Here is an 18,761-nt window from a genome sequence, read left to right as displayed (position 1 = left end):
TCCTTATTGTCACCCCAGGCACTACAAGGAAGAGATAGAAAAAACGATCAAGGAACTTCTAGATATGGGACATATCAGACCCAGTTCTAGCCCCTTTGCCTCTTCAGTGGTATTGGTTAAGAAGGACGACACCCTTCGGATGTGTATAGATTACCACGCCCTAAATAAGAGAACTATTAAAAACAAGTATCTGATCCCCCGCATTGATGAGTTACTGGATGAGCTCCATGGGGCTATTTATTTCTCGAAAATAGATCTTCGATCAGGCTACCACTAGATACAAGTCTGCGAGGAGGATGTGCAGAAGACAGATTTGGGCTCACTGCACCAGCCACTTTTCAGTCATGCATGAACCATATCTTCAAAAAATAGCTAAGGAAGAGTGTGTTGGTTTTCTTTGATGACATATTAATCTTTAGCAGGACTTGGGAAGAACATTTGCAGCAGTTGGATGAGATCCTTAGTCTCATGGAAGAACATTTTTTATTCGCAAAAGAGTAAGTGCGAATTTGGGTTAAATGAGATTCTCTATTTGGGTCATGTGATTGGTGCCGAGGGGGTTAAGGTGCATCAGGAAAAGATCAGACAATCCTAGATTGGCCACCACCAAGAGATGTAGTTGAGTTGTGGGGTTTCCTTGGTCTTTGTTCCTATTACCGGCGATTCGCCAAAGGTTTTTCCTAGGTAGCAACACCCCTTACCAATCTAACACGGAAAGGGGCATTTAGGTGGATAGAGGATTCAGAGGCAGCCTTTGATAAACTGAAACAAGTGATGCATACATGTCCAATGCTAGCACTTCCTGATTTTTCTAGACCCTTTGTTTTGGAGTGTGATGCTTCAGAAAGCGGAATAGGGGCAATATTGATGTAGGATCGTCATCCCATAGCTTTTGAGAGCAGGAAATTTAGGGGTGGCGAATTACTATATTCTACTTATGATAAGGAGATGCTAGCCATAATGCATGCCTTAGCCAAATTTAGGCAACACTTGGTGGGAAGTAAATTTACAGTGAAGACCGATCATAACAACTTACGCTACTTCCTGGAATAGAAGGAATTGAATGAAAGATAGCAGAAATGGGTCGGCAAGATCCAAGCTTAAGATTTTGACATTGAGTATGTCAAGGGAAAAAATAATATAGCAGCTGATGCTCTTTCCCAAAGACCCCCAATGCTAGAGTGTTATGCCATTTCCGAGATTTTAGCAGATTGGAGGTTCCAGCTGTTAGTGGAGTATTCTAAAAATGCTCACGCATGTCAGATTATGGATAGTATACTTCAAGATGAGCAGTACAAGGTAATGAATAATGTTATATATTACAAAAATAGAATCTACCTAGTATCCAAATCTAAACTAAAAGGGGATATTATGCACACCATACACGATGCACCATCAGCGGGGCACCAAGGTTTTTTCAAAATCTATAGGCTGGAAGGGGCTAAAGGACAATGTATTACAACATGTTAGAGAGTGTCGGTCTTGTCAACAGAACAAGTCTGAACAAGGCTTTCCTACAAGTTTACTTCAGCCTCTCCCTATTCCAACTCAGAGGTGAGAGAGTATCTCCATGGATTTTATCACAAGGCTGCCTACGGTCCAGGGCAAAGATTGCATTTTTGTGATGGTAGACAGACTAACTAAGTTTGCACACTTCTTCACGATTGCCACGGATTGATCAGCCTCTCAGGTGGTTGAGTTGTTCTTTCGAGAGGTTTTTTGTCTCCATGGATTACCCAGGACTATTGTGAGTGACAGGGATAGTAGGTTTCTCAACACCTTTTGGTAGAAGATTTTTAGATTGACAGGTACAAAGTTAACTCCTAGCACTAGCTATCACCCGGAGATGGATGGTCAGACTGAAATAGTGAATAAATGGGTGGAAGGGTACTTGAGAAATTACATTGCAGGTCAATAGAGAGCATGGGTTAAGTGGTATTTGGATGACTCTTTTTTGCACTCTTTATGGTTACGAGCCTCTCTCTTTCCCATACGGATAGATTAACGACATTAACTATCAGGATTCCTACCAGTCACATCGGAGATTTTTTCTTAAGTACTCCAGTTATTATATTAATGTGTGTCGATAAAGTTACTTTTTTCGTCGGTAAATATTATAGCTGACGGGTTGGTGTCGTCAGTAATTGTTGTGTAGCCGACGAGTTGATGTCGTCAATAATTGTCATGTAGCCAACAGACCCCTTCGAGAAGGTTCGGCGAGTAGTATTTATATCCCGTCTAGGTACATTGTAAATCATCTTATGAAGCATTATGTAATCTTTTGGCATATGCGAATAAAAGAATACTGTTGCTGTTGTTCCTGTTCATTATCTGTGTGCATTACTTAATTAATCTATGCGGTAAACATTTGGCGTCGTTGCCCTATGAACCTGGAAGCTGGGAGGAATGAAGATTAATGCCAAATCAGCTTAACAAGGATCGAAATAAGGTCAAGGGAAAAGATGGAATCCGTACTGCGCAAAAAAATTTAACTCTGGCATAGCAAGCCGAATGCCGAAAGAGATTCCAGAAGATTGCCGAGATAAACAGGAGCGCAGAAGAATTGTTGGAGACTCAACAACGGGTAGAATTGGTGGAAGCACGGGAGGAGTTTTTGAATTTGTGTTCGTCGAGAGAAGAGAATCTAGACGGAAGAGCATTGACTCACACGGCTCGGAGTGCCAAGGGAGCACAAGCGTGGAGTGAACTCTTCGTCCGAGATACACTTCCGCAAGGGACAACTTCAGAAGATCCTTCTTCACCAAGGTTCGCAGCTGTTGAGACCGCCGGTGTGGGAGAACAATCCGCCGGTGTGGGATTGCAGACCACCGGTGTGGGAGAACAGTCAGCCGATGTGGGAGTGCAGACCGCCGGTGTAGGAGAACAGTCCGTCGGTGTGGGAGTGCAAACCACCAGTGTGGGAGTGCAGATCGCCAGTGTGGGAGAACGGTCTGCCGATGAGGGAGAACAGTCCGCTGGTGTGGGAGTACAGTCCGCTGGTGTGGGAAAACAATCCGTCGGTATAGGATTGCAAATCGCCGATGTGGGAGTGCAAAGCCACGATGTGGGAGTGAACAACGCCAGTGTTGCAGTACCGAACAACACCTGTGCACAAAACCCAATCGTGATGGCAGGACCAAAAGAAAAGCTGCCGAAGTTTGATGGTGATGGTACGGCCGACCCCATTCGACACTATAAAACATGCAAAACGATTTGGTGGGCAAATGGCATAACAGATACAAACAAATGGGTCCAACAATTTCCGGCGACCGTACGAGGTGTTGCAATTGATTGGTTCACCGATGCAGATCCCCAAAACCTAACCACTTGGGATGACCTTAAGGAGTTTACAGCGGAATTTCAACTACTCCACGACGACAACGAAATCGTCGCAGAGATATACAATATGAAGCAAGGGAAGAATGAAATTGTCCGCGTCTACGCCAGGAAATTAAAAGATTTGATAAGTAAAATGGAAAATAAGCCAGCGGACGAACTTCAGAAAAGATGGTTCGTGGAAGGTCTACACCCGAAGTTGTGGAAGAAAATGAAAATTGTGCTACCGTCATCATACATAGAAGCATACAACAAAGCACTGAACTTGGAGAGCGAGCAAAGGACGAAAAAGTAGAAGAAGAATAGTTCCTTTGACTCAGATGACGAGGAGTCCTCGAGTGAGGATAGCAGTGATGATGAAAACAGTAGCAAGAAGGTCCGCGCCCTACAGAAGGACATGATCCGTATGATGAAGGAATTTAAAAACATGCAGGAGACAAAGGGAAGCGAGCTGTGGTGCAGGGAATGTAAGACAGACGGTCATACTAAAGGGTCCTGTCCAAAGAACTAGTTTTGCGATATTTGTTAGATCATGGGTCATTCCACAAAAGAATGTCCCTTCAACATGAAAACCAGAGGACCTCAACTAGTGTTTCTGGCACAGGCAGCTTCCACGTCAGGAGGGAACGGAAATGCAAACATTGATAGTGTCACTTCGGGTGGGTATAGAAATAATAGCAGAGGGCAAAACAACAATAACAATGCGAACAATAACAATAACAATGGCAACCGAAGTCAAATCTAGTACGATGCGAATGGACGGCCAATTGTTCAATGCCAAGCATGTAATTTGTGGGGTCATTTTGCGCGGGATTGTACAACGGCAAACACACTGAAATTATTATGCAGGTGGTGCGGACCCGGCGACCATGAAGATGCCAAGTGCCCAAAATCCAGAGTAAATTTGATCACTGTCGGGACAGCTAAAGAAGAGGTGTTGGTGATTACACGAAGGCAAGCAAAAGAGTACCTGGACCCGCCGGAAGAAAAGAGGAAATTTGGGGAAGCACGGGCGGAGATTGAAAAGGCATCGCAGGCGAAAACATCTCAGTTGAGGGACACCACTAGCACTTCGGCAAGGAATTGCACAGAAAAAACATTGTACGGCAAATTTTGCAAACGGAGATACCTGTCAAGATAAATGATTTGCTTCTTACGATGCCCCAGCTCCGATCCGCTTTCACAAATATCGCGCTAGCTCCGAGGATACCAAGAGAACAAGGTAGAGGGAAGGAAATTGTTGCAGGTGGAGAAGACCAAATGTTGCTAGCCCTCACATTCGGACGGCATCCGACGGTCGTCGAGATGGGGACCCTCGGACATGTTCTCACAGACACAATAGTTGACGAAGGGTCCAGCATAAATGTCTTACCAGAGGAGACCTGGAAAAAGTTGGGACAGCCAAAGTTGTGGCCCCCTACCTTTCAATTGCTCACAGCGGACCAACATGGCATCAAACCTCTGGGCATTCTCATGGCACAGCTTGAGTCGACTGGCACACAGCCGTTCCTGTTGGACTTTGTCGTGATCCCATTGAAGAGAAAAGGATACGATGCCATCCTTGGTCGTGGATAGCTTATTCAAGCCAGAGTCAGACACGATTGGAAGAAGCACACCTTGTCACTCGAATATAAAGGCCGGCTATTTGTTATTGATCTGCACACCCAAATGGTCGGGGAAGAGGCCCTATCATCAAATTCCGGGGGAGAGGAGGATGAAGAAAGACAACGTATGGAACCAGATTAAGAGGGAGTCCTGCGATTGGACGGAGGCTCAACAGATGACGATCTAGACTCAATGAACGGCCTTTTCCACTGGTAGATGGAGGATTACGAGCTCTTTCCGAGCTATAATATGTTAAGGGTCAATGAAGGTGAGGAAGAAGAGGGAAATGAATGCCCGAAGGAATACAGAGAAGCGGAAGAAGGAAAGGAGGTTACGGCTGAAGCTAAAGGGAAGGACATACAATACAAACCCAGTAAGAGGAAAAATACCACTGTCTGAAACACAGTGAATAGACCACGTGGAAAGAAAGGGTTACAACGCACCACAAATGTGGTAGAAAGGTGCCGGCAGCAAGGAAAACACATCATACGATCTGTACAAGAAACTAAGAGGAAGGGTTTAATAAAAGCTTTAGCGGTACAGAGTGAAGGTTCTCAAATCAAGAATATAGCTATTGACGGCAAAGAATGGCAGCCGGTGGAATTCATGGTACGCAACATGGAAAGCCTAAGGGAAATATTGTATAATCTGAACAAACTCTAGGAGAAGCGATCTGTGGTTCAATGCACTTTGAAAAGACAGGCTATGGAGATAACTCAAGCGTATGATTACGTTCTGTTGGCGGATAAGATCATGCAGGTGCCTGGAAAGAAAATTTTGCCAAGAAGAAGTGGTCCCATGGACTTGGTATCCGCGGGCACTGGACACGGACACTGAGTGTCCCGCAGATAGGGTATCCCGTGGACACCGCTCGCGGACACACAGTGTCCCACAAACACCTTTGTCATGGAAGGTGACACACGGGTGAAACAGTTCAAAAGGTCCTTTTGCCGCGGAAGGTGACCCACGGGAAGATTGCAGTACACCGGTAGACGCAAAAGAAGGGTGATAGGAGGTTTCCAAAATTTAAAAAAAAAGGTCGACAGATTCAAATTGTTCAGAATGAGTAACGCATAATGCCAAAGGAAAGGGAAAACATCAATGGTTGCCAGAAAGAGTGTGGAATCAAAAGAAAATCACAGAAATAGTGTGTTCCATGCAATTTTGTGTGGGTTTTGGAGTGCTAAATTGGGAGCGCACCTGGGACGAGGGCGCTACCCCTCAACCCCGCCGAGGACGTTGCCCCCTGGACTCCCAATTGTTGCAAATATCAGTCGTGGGAAGTGTGACCAGTTGATGAGACCTAGAGCTGCTGCAGGCGTGGAGTGTTTGTGTACCAAAGTGGAGTAGGTGTTTGGCATAAGGCTGTCTTGGTGGATGCATAGAGAGCTCGGGAGGAGCTAATCATCTAGTTGAGGGCAGTAGAGAAACATTTGGCTCAGTGTACCCAAGAATTGGAAGCAGAGAAAGCGGCACAGGTGGCTATCAGGGTTAGATGTCAGATTGGCTAAGGTGACAGTGTTGAAGACCAATTTGGTGCAAGCACAGGACGAATGTGAAAGGGATGTGACAGAAACAGATTTATCTTGTTGTAGTTAGTCAATTAATGTATTTTGGTTGTTAATTTGTCTCAGATATTTTGTAATTGTCGTCCGGAGACGACTTTTTCTTTTGGGGGGGATGATGTCGTCGGTAAATATTATAGCCGACGGGTTGGTGCCGTCAGTAATTGTTGTGTAGCCAACGGGTTGATATCGTCGGTAATTGTCATGTAGCCGACGGACCCCTTCGGGAAGGTTCCACGGGAAGTAGATTAGTATTGTTATGTAGCCGACGGACCCCTTCAGGAAGGTTCAGTGAGTAGTATTTATATCCCGTCTGGGTACATTGTAAATCATCTTATGAAGCATTATGTAATCTTTTGGCATATGCGAATAAAGGAATATTGTTGCTGCTGTTCCTGTTCATTATCTATGTGCATTACTTATTAATCTATGCGGTAAACAACTTTATGCTATAAAGTCATTTACTTTATAAAGTGACTTAAGTGACTACAGGACGAAAATGTTGTTTTATCCCACATCCCTTATTTCAATGTTTTTCCTTCACTTCGAGGTTATAAAAGACGAGATCTTGCATTAGGATTCACACATTAAGAATTTATGAACTCAAATATTCTGAAGTTTTGGTTGCTTTGATGTGACTGGGCAAACTCTTAAGGACGAAATCCCTCGAGTTTTTGAGGAAAATTGGACATCACCCCAATCCTTCCTCTTGGAAAATTAACAATACCAGGCAGAAATCGGCAAGTTGAGATGAAATACAAGTGCATTCTGCTTTTTTCTACAGTGGAATATAATAAGGTATTTAGAGTATATCAAATTTAACAATGGGTAGTCGGCAGCGGAGGAATGTTCAGACTTAATGACGTAGGTGGAAGAAGTTAACATTTCTAAAAGATTACATACCTTCTACGGACATTGTATGGGTGGATTGCAATCATAGGTTGAGAGCATTCAGTAAGGGGTCACGAAATCCAATGCAAGCTCACGTTAAGTCTCTGGGAAGTGTATGAGCAGGGTCATTTCCAGTCGGATACGATAGACGTGTCCACCAAGAACGGCATGAGCTGAGGATCACGGGGTGAGCTCGGCACTATCCACGAAATCTGCAGACAGTGCAGTCTGTGTTATACTCTCCATGGGTGAAAGCCGATTCTTACCTTCAATGCTATACTCCCCTACGGTTTGAGATTATATTGCTGCCGACAACAGGTAGGATGGGAAGCAGAAAGGTCATCCGGGTTGTGTGCGTGGAGCAAACCAAAACACTTTCATGGCATTCTCCTAAACACGGGTCTGTGCATTTCTCTTTCCCTTTGTAATTCAAGTTGACTGTTATTTTGGGTCTGCAAATTTGTAATTAACTTATCAATTACCAATCCTGAATACGAGTACTTAGTCTTCAAAACAACTGCAAATAGTTTGGGATAACTCCAGATTTCGGCATTTTGGTTCTTATCCGTATACATGTTCATGCTGTGTGATTGTATTTGTTGTCTCCACTTGCAATATATGGTTTTTAGTTGGGCGATTACGTTGAGGATTATAATTAGCTGTATGCTCCCTGATTTTCTTTAAAAAAAGATAACTACAGTGGTTCCTTCCTTATTCCGCAGTATGCATGCCAACTGTTTGGAAAAATGTCTTGGACAGAAAACATAAGAAATTTCTAAATATCTAAGGAAGAATATTACTGTGAGACATTATAAACATGATATCAAAGAAGTCAAAACGGCAAATGATAGATTAGATTGGTGGCAAAATTAGACAGTTCGATTCCCTAAAAGAGATAAATAATTTGACATGGGCATGGAAAATGCCAATCAGTTCTTCGATTAAAAGAAAGAAACTTGTTTGAGCAACATAGTGAGATTTTGTTAAAAGTTCCAATTAAAGGCAAATCACAATTGCCTAGAAATATTGTCTCGAATAAAGTTATGAGGAGTGAAGAAACATGTACAATTTCACTATTAAATGTGTCACTTTATCACTATGATATGGTATGGGCATGAATAGACTAACTGTACAAAGATAATAAGTGACAACTTACTTGGTCAGCTATTAAATTTTCACACAAACCAATATTGGTTCTGTCCGGGTTACATGCACAAAGAATATATGATGCTATCATACAAATCTACGAGTTCTATCCACAATTACCATTAGTAGTGAGCAACAAAAACTAGAAGAGAGTGGCCATAGTCCTCAATGTGGCCTTGTCAAATGGCTCTAGCAATTTTGCGGGCAAGGATTGCTAAGTAATTCAGATCAAGAAAGGGAGGGAGTTAAAACAAATGAGGATGTTGGTCCCAACCAGTTTTGAGGGGAGGGGGGGGGGGGGGGGTTGAATCAGTACGAACTTTTCAACCAGTTACAGCAGCAAACTTATTCACTATGCCTATTACCAGTCTTTTAACTAGTAAGACTATAATGAATACAGTACAGTAAAACCATAAGAGATCACACAAGAAATCATACATCAATGATACAGATATTTTTATGTGGAAACCTCCAGTGTGAGGGTGAAAACCATGGTGGGAGTAATATACCCACTAGCCTTTCCTTGCAAGTAAAAGGGTGCCCTATTAAAGGCTTACATTTGTTCCTTCTAAGAACTCATCCTATTAGGAATGAACATAATCTATTGGGATTACAACAACTTGCTAAGGCTACCTTGTGAGAGGATTTAAATCTCTTTCCAAGAGATACCTTGTTAGAGAATTTAGATCTCTTTCTAAGAGATACCTTGTTAGAGAATTTCAAAGACTTATTACAAGTTTTCCCTGTAAGAGGCTTACAATGGTTGCAATGGTAAGAAAGAAAACTAAAGATTAGATCTAAGAATATGGCACGCCTTGCCTTGTAGATCCACAATGATTACCAATGAAGATTTTGTGATCTCTTTCCTCTGTTCTAGCTTTTCTCAATTAACGCTCTCTATCCACTTCCACTTTCGCTTCCTTGAGCACCAATCTGATGTTAGCTCACAGTTCTTCCTTTTTGTTCTCGTCTATCTTCCATAGATCTTCGAGCACCAACTAACAAAGACAACTTTTTCAGCAATGAAGTTCGAGTATCCTTAAATCCACTTATTCAATTTGGGTGTCGAAACCTAAAGTTATCCCGCTCAATCAAGAATTCAAATTTCGAAATTCACAAGCAACCATAGTCACAAAATACTCGTGACTACCTATACATCCATGCCTATGCCTGTAGGCATGTCTGTCTGTCTGTAGGTCTACATCTAGACTTGTGTCCTTGCTTTCTTTTGTCACTTCTCTCTACATGCATGTCACATTGCTACCAAACTATTTCGTAGTCTTGTCACATCAGTGGTGACTCAGCTCTAATCGACTAAATTTTACGCCTATTAGTCGGTTGTAGGTTTGTCTGTATCATATTCCTTGTTGTGACCAGTATGCCAGTCTACCGGCGGTTGCACTGCCTTGCAACGCTTCAATCTCTTGTTAATTGATTGCCACTCAATGACAACACTTCAATGCTTAGTACTTGAGTCCTCATGATGCTACAACTTAGTCATCACCATTTCGTCGGTCAATCATGCAATTGACTGCTTAAGTCCAACAGAGGAGTGGTCCACTCCTGATGTCACCTTGGACCCCACATATGTATGGGGAAAATTGGATAATTAGGACACTCATCTGCCTCATATTGGTGTTACTCTTGCTGCTTAGCAGCATAATTGTTATTTGTATTATCTAGCTTTCCGATGACTAGTCGTGTGACTCTGAGGACTGACCTTGTGCCCTCCTTTCTTTTATATATGTTGTATATTTTTAATTAATAGAAACTGACACATATAGTCATCAACAAAAACTTAAAGAGAGCATTCAATGCATTCATCATGTTGACTATCAAACAGCTACTTGGCAACATTGGAGATAGAATCTCACTTGAGACGGTCAATCATATCACTTAGTAAAGAGCTACTTCATTCAATTCCCATGACTCACATCCATCAAAGCAGTGGGTGTTGTAACCTTCCATACAAATTACCATAAAAAGTGAGTGGCCATCACATCCTCTAGGAAATATGCACGCAAATTGGAGCAACTAAATAATGCAAAGAAACAAGGAATGAAAGCATTTCCTTTCCCATTGGCCTCACTTAATATATTTATTGATCTTCTTGTGACCCTCAAAATATTTTGAGGTCTCTCTGCGAGGTTACCATGCAATTCTACATAATAAAATTGCTCTTTTATAGTATGACTTTTGTCAGAAATAACCTTAACCTCAAAACAAGATATGATCATACACCTCAATCGGAGAACTGTGAAAATATTTTGAAGTTCGAAGGTTTCTTGTGACATCAAGGATGATGGATTTGATAGGTTGGACCAATTATGTAGTGGACAATGGGGGTTTACTGTGCTCCACGAGGACGTGCCCCCTACTTTGGAACCCCCACTCCTATCCCGGGTATAAAATGGAGACAGAATTTCAACATCGTCGTTTTTGTCCCCTTTTTGTCAACATTTGGGGACATTTTGGAAACTTTGTTTTTTGCATCACAAGAAACTTGGGGACGGATTTGGGTACCATGGACAACCAGGCAGTCCCCTAACCATCCTCACTACCCAAATCCATCCTCTATTTCTGAACATGTAAAAGTGTCTTTTGTTTTTTTAAAGGAATTTTTTTTTTTTAATAATGGGTGGGCCCCACATGGATATTAATCTCAATTAAAAATTACCAAACCCTATTTGGAAGCTAAAGAGGTGGACTCTCAATCATTTCTTCATTTCAACCATTCTTGGCAAGAAGTAAAAGAAAGAGTAGCAAGAAAACTTTCATTTAGACTAACTTTGATGATGACAATCTTGATTTATGTGCCTAGAGGACAGCCATATATTTGGCATATATCATTTGCAAATACATTATTGATTTTGATTATTATGGACATTTGAATATGCAGTTAAACTACTACATTATTGTTTATTGTTTAGTATTTTAGTTGGAATTCTCTTTATGTCATTTCATGCATGAAACTTGGTGTCTTTTGGAAATTTTCTATATGTTCACGATATTTTTACAATCGAAGTATTTGAATTTTGTTAATTGGTTATGTATTCATTGTATTAAGCTTCTAAAATGTCTATGGTGAATGGTTTATCAATGTTATGGTATGCATATTTGAATTCTGTCTATATAAAATTCCCCTATTTTTTTAATAGTCATCCCTTGTCGTCCTCTAAAAATTGGCTTTGAATTGTACCCATACCAGAAACACGTCCCCATCCACTAAAATGTCCCTGTCTCCAAAGCTCCATGGAGCATATGGGTTTTTGGATCTCAATCATGCAGACCTCTATGAGCCTTCTTAGAAATCTACCACTCATCAATTATCTAGTTGATAATTTGTCCAAAAAGGTGTGGGTTTTCTTCTTAAATGGGACTACTATGATGCCTTTCTAAAATTCAAGCCACTGGTGGAAACATTCATAGTGCATCAAATCAAAACCTTATGGTTGGATAAAGGGTGCAATTCACCTTGACTCAATTCAAATAGTTTTGCAAAAAGAAATGAATTCAATGTCACTTAACTACACCATACAATCTGCAAAAAAAAAGAGGTTAAATGATGTTCTAGTGCTATCATGGTGATGGGACGAAAAATGTTGTATGAGAGGAATGTGCCCTTCCAACCGGCGAGAAGCTATGAACACAGCAATTTATTGCTTAAGCAAGAGGTCTTAAAGAGCCTTGCAAAATAATATACCAAGGGAAGCTTGGTTTGATAACAAACCTGAAGTAACATTTTTTCATATTTTCAGTTCAGTTGCAGACGTTTTAGTTCCTAAGCAGGACATAAGCTAGATTCCAAAAGTATCAGATGTTTCTTTTTCGTTATAGTGAACAATCTTAAGCATGTAGATTGATATTTTGCCCAACAAAGTCATTGTTTATTAAGATGTCGATGTCAGAGCAATGCCCACATTTATCCAGTATTCAACATGAGACCAACAAAGTTTTTGAATCTTGTAGATTATGGTACTTTTGAAAGATGAACTCTGCAATTCTTTAGGTTAGCCATGTAGCATTCTTTGGATGATGCTTCTCCACTTGTCAACCGAAGACATGAGAGTAAAAGTGTTTCCACATCAAGTTTAGCTCAAGTTAAGAACTTGGCTTCACCACACTCGCCTAAGATACATCAAAACCCTAGGTGGTACTATTCCATTTTGGAAGGTGAGCATGAGCACAAACTTTTTACATTAGTTGAAAGACATCAAACAAAGAGAAATAATTTAACTGATTTAACTATTGAGTCTATTTGTTTTGCTGTATCTTTTAATCTTTTCCCAATGTTCGAAATACAAAAACATTCTAAGCAACAAGGAAATCATTGATAAAAAAATTGCATACATACTTGGAAATTGGTAGAACTAACTCCGAGTAGAAAGCTCATTGGGCGCCAATAGGCCTATAAAGTAAAATGCAAACTTGAAGTTTTCCTTGGACAAGTACAAGCTACGTCTTTCTCCTAAAGTATATTTGCAATGAGAAGGATAGACAATGAAGAGAAATTTGCTCCTGCTACTAAGATGGTCACGTTTTGGTTGCTTCTCTCCATGGCTGCTCAATTTGACAAGGTGTATCAAATGGGTGCCAAAGTTGCCTTCTTGAACAAGGACTTGGATGAAGAGGTCAAAATGGTGCAACCTAAGGGTTTTGGGTTCCTAGCAATGGTGCAACCAAGTAGACTCCTCAAGCCTGGTATCTCAAAGTTGATAAACATTTAACACATGCATGATAATGGATTTTGATTGACAAATTCACACAAGTAAAATCATAAGCTATCATACATCTAATTTGTGGACTACAGAAATTCTAGATTCAAGAGTGATTTTAATCCAAATCTTTGTCAAAAGTGATGGTTATTGTGTATGTTGATGGTCTTGCCATAACAGCCAACACCGGCACACTGACTCAATAACTATAATCAGATTTTTGTGTGCTGTTGACATGTATGATTTAAGCCTACTACATTATTGACTAAGACTCGTGTTTTCGTAATTTGATCATAGCATCTTCAAGGTTCAAATCATATATGCAATGAAACTTTTGAAGCGATTTGGGATGGTGGATTATAAATCATCCTCTACACCCACAGAGGTCAGGCTGAAGTTGTTAGCCTCTAATGGTTCATAACCGGCAAGTGAAATACTCTATAAACTGTTGTTCAGCAGCATGATATATATTACAACTGTTGATATTGTGGTGACTTATCATGTAGTGGGGGTCGATACTGTGGTACCTTCCCCGGCTGGCGCGCAGCGCCAAAAAATTTTTGTGCTTTTTCGGGAAAAGAAAACCGGCAACATTGTAAAAATCCTAAAATGGTCAATTTTAGAGGTTGCCCTAAAATGCTGTTGTAAGCGGCTGAAATGCATAATGCATTGTAATGTTGGTGAATGTTTTTGCTGGATAATAGAAAGGTTGAAGGCTGTGTAGGTAAACGTAGCCCAGGTTTTGGGTAAACCATGTTAAATCCATGTGTTATCTATGTTCTTTGTGTTTTCTTCTCTTGTTTCTGCATATAACTGTTTATTCTTATATTGTTCCGGATCTGTCAAACCCTAACAACAACCACATGACTGGAACTTTGCTTTGTTGTTATCTATCTCTATAGATTTTTGTCAAAACTGAAACTCTCTTTGGATGGCTGCAAATCAATTTTTGTAGTATATCCAAGATACTCTTGACTTTGAAATCTTCATCAAAGAACAACAATTCTCGGTTTGATTGGATATACAAACTCCGAATGAACAGGATTTGTTGATACTTGGCAGTCTCCCACCAAGGACATTTCCTTGGGCTCAAAAATGATTTAATGGTGAAAAAAATTCAACAGACAATCGCTATGTCCTCTATTGAAGTTGAATACAAAAATTTTGTAAGTCCCAGTCATGAAGAAATTAGGTTAGATAGAAACTTGATAGATCTTAAGGTCCCTCACCATACTCCTCCATTTTCTCTGATAACCAGGGAGAAATAATGTTGGTAACAGTTCCACTTTATCATGTTCTGACGAAACACATCAAGACTCATCATCACTATATTTGGCAACTGGTGATTTTGAAGACATTTCTCTTCATTTCTGCACTTCTCAGAAGCAACCTGCTGATTTAATGACTAAAACACTTGGTCCTCATTGCTTTCTCAAATTTTGACACAAGGTTGGTGTTGTTTCTGGAATTGACATAAGGAGGTTGTACTAGTTGCTTCTCTTTGAATGACCCATTGTACCGACATTAATATGGCAGTTGTAATATCTATTTTGCCTAATGCTGTATTCTCTCCTTGAGACATAAGCCTTTTACTCTCATCTCACTTTTTTGTGTAGTCTAAGGATGGTGTCCCACTATACAAGCAGCAACCAGGATTTTCCTCACACACTAGATATGCAGGATCTGTCATTCTTCTGTCTAAAGAGATCACTAGCTAGACAATCCTGTTACAGCTTCCACTCTATTATTAGAGAACAATCTGCCACGGATTTTGGGTGAGTCTCCAAAAGATATTATGTAAGGATATATCTTGTGCTGCTGATGTACAGGGAAAACTCAAACGGGAAACAAGCAGCAATATAAGTAACAAGATCTACTACAAATCAATATGCAAATGTCAATGACTCTCAGAACAAGATTGTGACAGTCTTGAAGAAAATAAATTGTAAATGAGCCATAGCTGGGCATAACTGGGCTGCAGTGCTTCATAACAAGCATGAAGAAATGAGTAAAAACCCCAGTGGAGATGAATATTGAATTAGTTATTATTGTGGAATTAGTTACAATTGTTGATGACTGATAAATGGGATACAGGTAATAGTATAAAGAAACAAAACATTATTGTGAACCTCCACTGAAACGTACTATCCTCTTCTTAACCTGCAAACAATATACTGGATAGTAATTGAAAGGATTGTAACTTGACTTGATCTTAGTCAGTAGTTAGAATTAGTTCATCTGTCGGAGTGGGAAGACTTGGTCTTCGGATTAAAGGAGTGGATCCAACCAATTTATTAGTTGATGGTTATCTAATCGGATTGCTTCTATTGTGTTATACCCATTACTTGACGTATTTACAGTCACCAATAATGAATGAGATAGAAGTGGTTAGTTAACTGCCAGAAATCATGGTGAAATCTGTTCGCCCAGTTTTCATTAGATACCCCAATAAGAAATTAACCTTCCATTAATTTTGAATAACTAGTGATTAAATAGGTAGTGCTATGAAGAGGAAAGGAATTGTTGATCATTACAAAATCAACAAACTCGCTCCTGTTTCAGAACTTGGATACTGCTACAGAAGCACACCGTCTGAGACACTCAGTATCACGTGGCTCAACAAGGTTATTTTGGACACCCAACAGGACCAGACAGCAGCAAGGAGTATACAGAGAGATAGGTGACTCTAAGATCTTTTCTGTATATACCTTTTGTGCATAATTACTTTTGAATATTTCAACAAAATTCTGATGAAACAGATAAGCAGGAAGTTCCATCAGTGAATAGAATGGCAAATTACAGCCTGCCTCAAGTTGTAATAGAATGAATCAAATGGAACAGAAATGTTTGAACTCAAAAATAGCTCAAAAGGAGCATCAGTTGAAAAATAAAAGAGAAACTTGAAAGCCAGTTCTATATTGAACCTGACATTAACTTAATTCAACTGAGATATTCAAAGCATCAGTTCTAATTTATGCAAAGATTTTGCTAGTATTGGCATGGTGTGATGGTAAAGTTGCGGTGGTATTATTCTTGCTAGCAAGATTCAAACCTTACTGTGGTACTACTATTGCTGGTGTGATCGCTGAATTCTGGCAACTAGTGTGCTATTATTGAATGTTTAAACTGGGAGATGAGGTTCCCCATTTGTGACCTTACCAATTTATATCTTGGGGTCAAAATTGTTTACCCCTTTTTTTGAGAAATAAAATTATGAAAAAGATTTTTTATCAATTCCAATAGAATATTAACAAACAAAAAAAAAAAAAAAACAAAACACATCAATCTATATTAAGACAACTAAATTGGCTGTTTAATGTTTCTCTGGGCCTGTGATTTTCCTGTTTTTTATGAAGAGACTTTCCTGGTTAACCTGTTTTTAGATTGATGTTACTCTATTGTTTCCTAAACTAGAGTAACATAAGATGCACCTCATTAAAAACAAATAACATTTTAACGCACCAAGATGTAACAAAAATGCTAACGACTGTTGACTTTGAGCAGAGCATGGTCATTAAATGGGGAAAAAAAAGCTACGAGCTTAATAAAACCAACAGGAGATGCCTCACTTTCTATTATCCTAATTTTTTGACAGAGATAAATGGTCAAATTCCTTTAGACTCCAGGAAACTATCAACGAAGTCTCCATGCACACCCCTAGAGAATGTTACTGCACATAGCCAGTATAACCTCAAAACAAGTGCACGTTTTCACAAGAAAATATCTTCTAGCTGTAACAAATATATATCTAATGGCAACCAATTTTAAATTCTTGTTGCTCTAGAGAAAACAATCCATACTAATGTTCTCGCAGCATTTTTACTTTCCATCTTTACTCATTTTCATTCAAACCAAAGTGCTCCGTTAAACTAAGCAAAGATGAAAATATGATTGAGAGAAATGAAACCATACCAAACGAGTCATGTAGGAAGATAACTCCCCATCCTTTTGACGTAGGATAGCTTCTAGATGTTCAATAGTGGCTGGTGCAAAGCTTTTTCCAAAATAAGCTCCAAGTTCACCAGTGCTTCTCCTGTCAATAGGGGCCTGTTCTAAGGAAGGATCTAATGAAGCCTGTAAGTAGAAGCTTTCTTCCATGCTACTTGAACTTCCAGCACTTGAAAATCGCCTTAGATTATTGCTTGCTCCTTTTATTACATAAAGAAAGGACAGTCCATAAGAACTAAACTCTGGATTTTAATGTCAAGAAACAGATTCACTTGACTCAATTAAAATAATTACCATGATCTAAATAAGAGTTTGTATATTTCAAAGTGTCATTCTTTTCTAAGTTTGGCCATACTTCAGGACGAGCAGTCTTTTCAAGATCTAATCTAGCAGTTCTCTCCCGTTCTAGTTCCTGCAGAATGATTATTCTAAGAAAATTAATTTAAAATTAAAGATATTTTTCCTGCAATACCAGGCTACCAGCATAAATCATTCTATTTATTTGGGCTACATTTTTGTTTCCTTGAAATCAATTATCAGGCATATAGTTTATTTTTTATCATATTAGTGTATTCCATCCATTTGAAGAGTTTGCCAGAAAAATCAAGCACACATTGAATCACACGTATTCTTACATAAGCTATCAAACAACGAAAAAAGAACTTAATGAACAAAAAATGAAATTGAGACTTTGTAATACATGGTTGACTTGCAAATCTTGTCATACTCAAATTCTTGTCACACACTTGAAACTTTTGTAAAATGCAGTTGATCTTAATACTATGAGAAAGATTCATTCATTGCCACCTGCACAAACTACCCACTAATCATCCTTCAAATACATTGCATTTCCTTATTAAAAACATTTCACACTTAGACTCGCACGCAATATTAGAGCATTTCATCCATAATCCAGTTGACAAGAAAAATCATGCAGACAAATTGAATTCAATATTATCAAAACATGTAACAGCCTTTGCACAATGATTGATGAGAGAATAATGAGTCCCCCATTTCAAAACCTGACTGATTTCTATCTTAATTAGCCTTTGCTCTTTATCCCAGCCCCTCACAGATAGGCATTGATTTCTTATCGACTTGTGTGGGCATTGCCCGCTTCATTATTTTAGTGCTTTCATTCTTTCATTTTGCATTCTTAAAATCTTCTTTTCCTAGAATTTTATACTGTAAACTGATATATTCTCAAGTCAAATTGACCTACTTTTGATCACTTATGGACATTAATACACTTTCTTACATACATAGACTACTAAGGAATAAAGAATGAAATGAAAAAAAAAAATTGAGAGTTTCAAAACAAGATCTGACCACTTGTAAATTTTGCCACGGTTAAATTCTTGTCACAAATTTAAACTGTAATGAAATGCAGCAGACCTTAATACTACAATGATGTTCATCATATATCTTGCTCATACTATGCAGAAATAATCCTTTGTTTACATTTTCATTTCTTTAAATATGAGCATTCGGCACCTAATTTCCCTATATCAATTTGTTCCTTCCAGTATCCAATCAACCAGTAAAAATAAGCACA

At 39.4% G+C, this 18,761-nt stretch overlaps 1 protein-coding gene across 2 annotated transcripts in view; it reads right to left on the bottom strand.

Annotated features, from left to right (window-relative positions):
- Positions 1-18,761, bottom strand: part of GC5 (golgin Putative 5) — a 98,844-nt gene that overhangs the window by 8,163 nt on the left and 71,920 nt on the right. For both annotated transcript variants that reach the window (XM_089786734.1, XM_089786732.1), the window contains 2 exons: positions 17,501-17,618; positions 17,171-17,406 (listed from right to left, as the gene is read on the bottom strand). In XM_089786734.1, coding sequence (XP_089642860.1) covers positions 17,171-17,406; positions 17,501-17,618 — 354 coding nt within the window. The remainder of the gene's footprint in view (positions 1-17,170; positions 17,407-17,500; positions 17,619-18,761) is intronic.

This window comes from Cupressus sempervirens, chromosome 6 (assembly GCF_028749045.1).
Source record: "Cupressus sempervirens isolate cs-2001-9-10 chromosome 6, ASM2874904v1, whole genome shotgun sequence".
Lineage (NCBI taxonomy): Eukaryota > Viridiplantae > Streptophyta > Pinopsida > Cupressales > Cupressaceae > Cupressus > Cupressus sempervirens.
The sequence above is the reverse complement of the archived record's forward strand: the minus strand, read 5'-3'. Positions and strand labels throughout refer to the sequence as shown.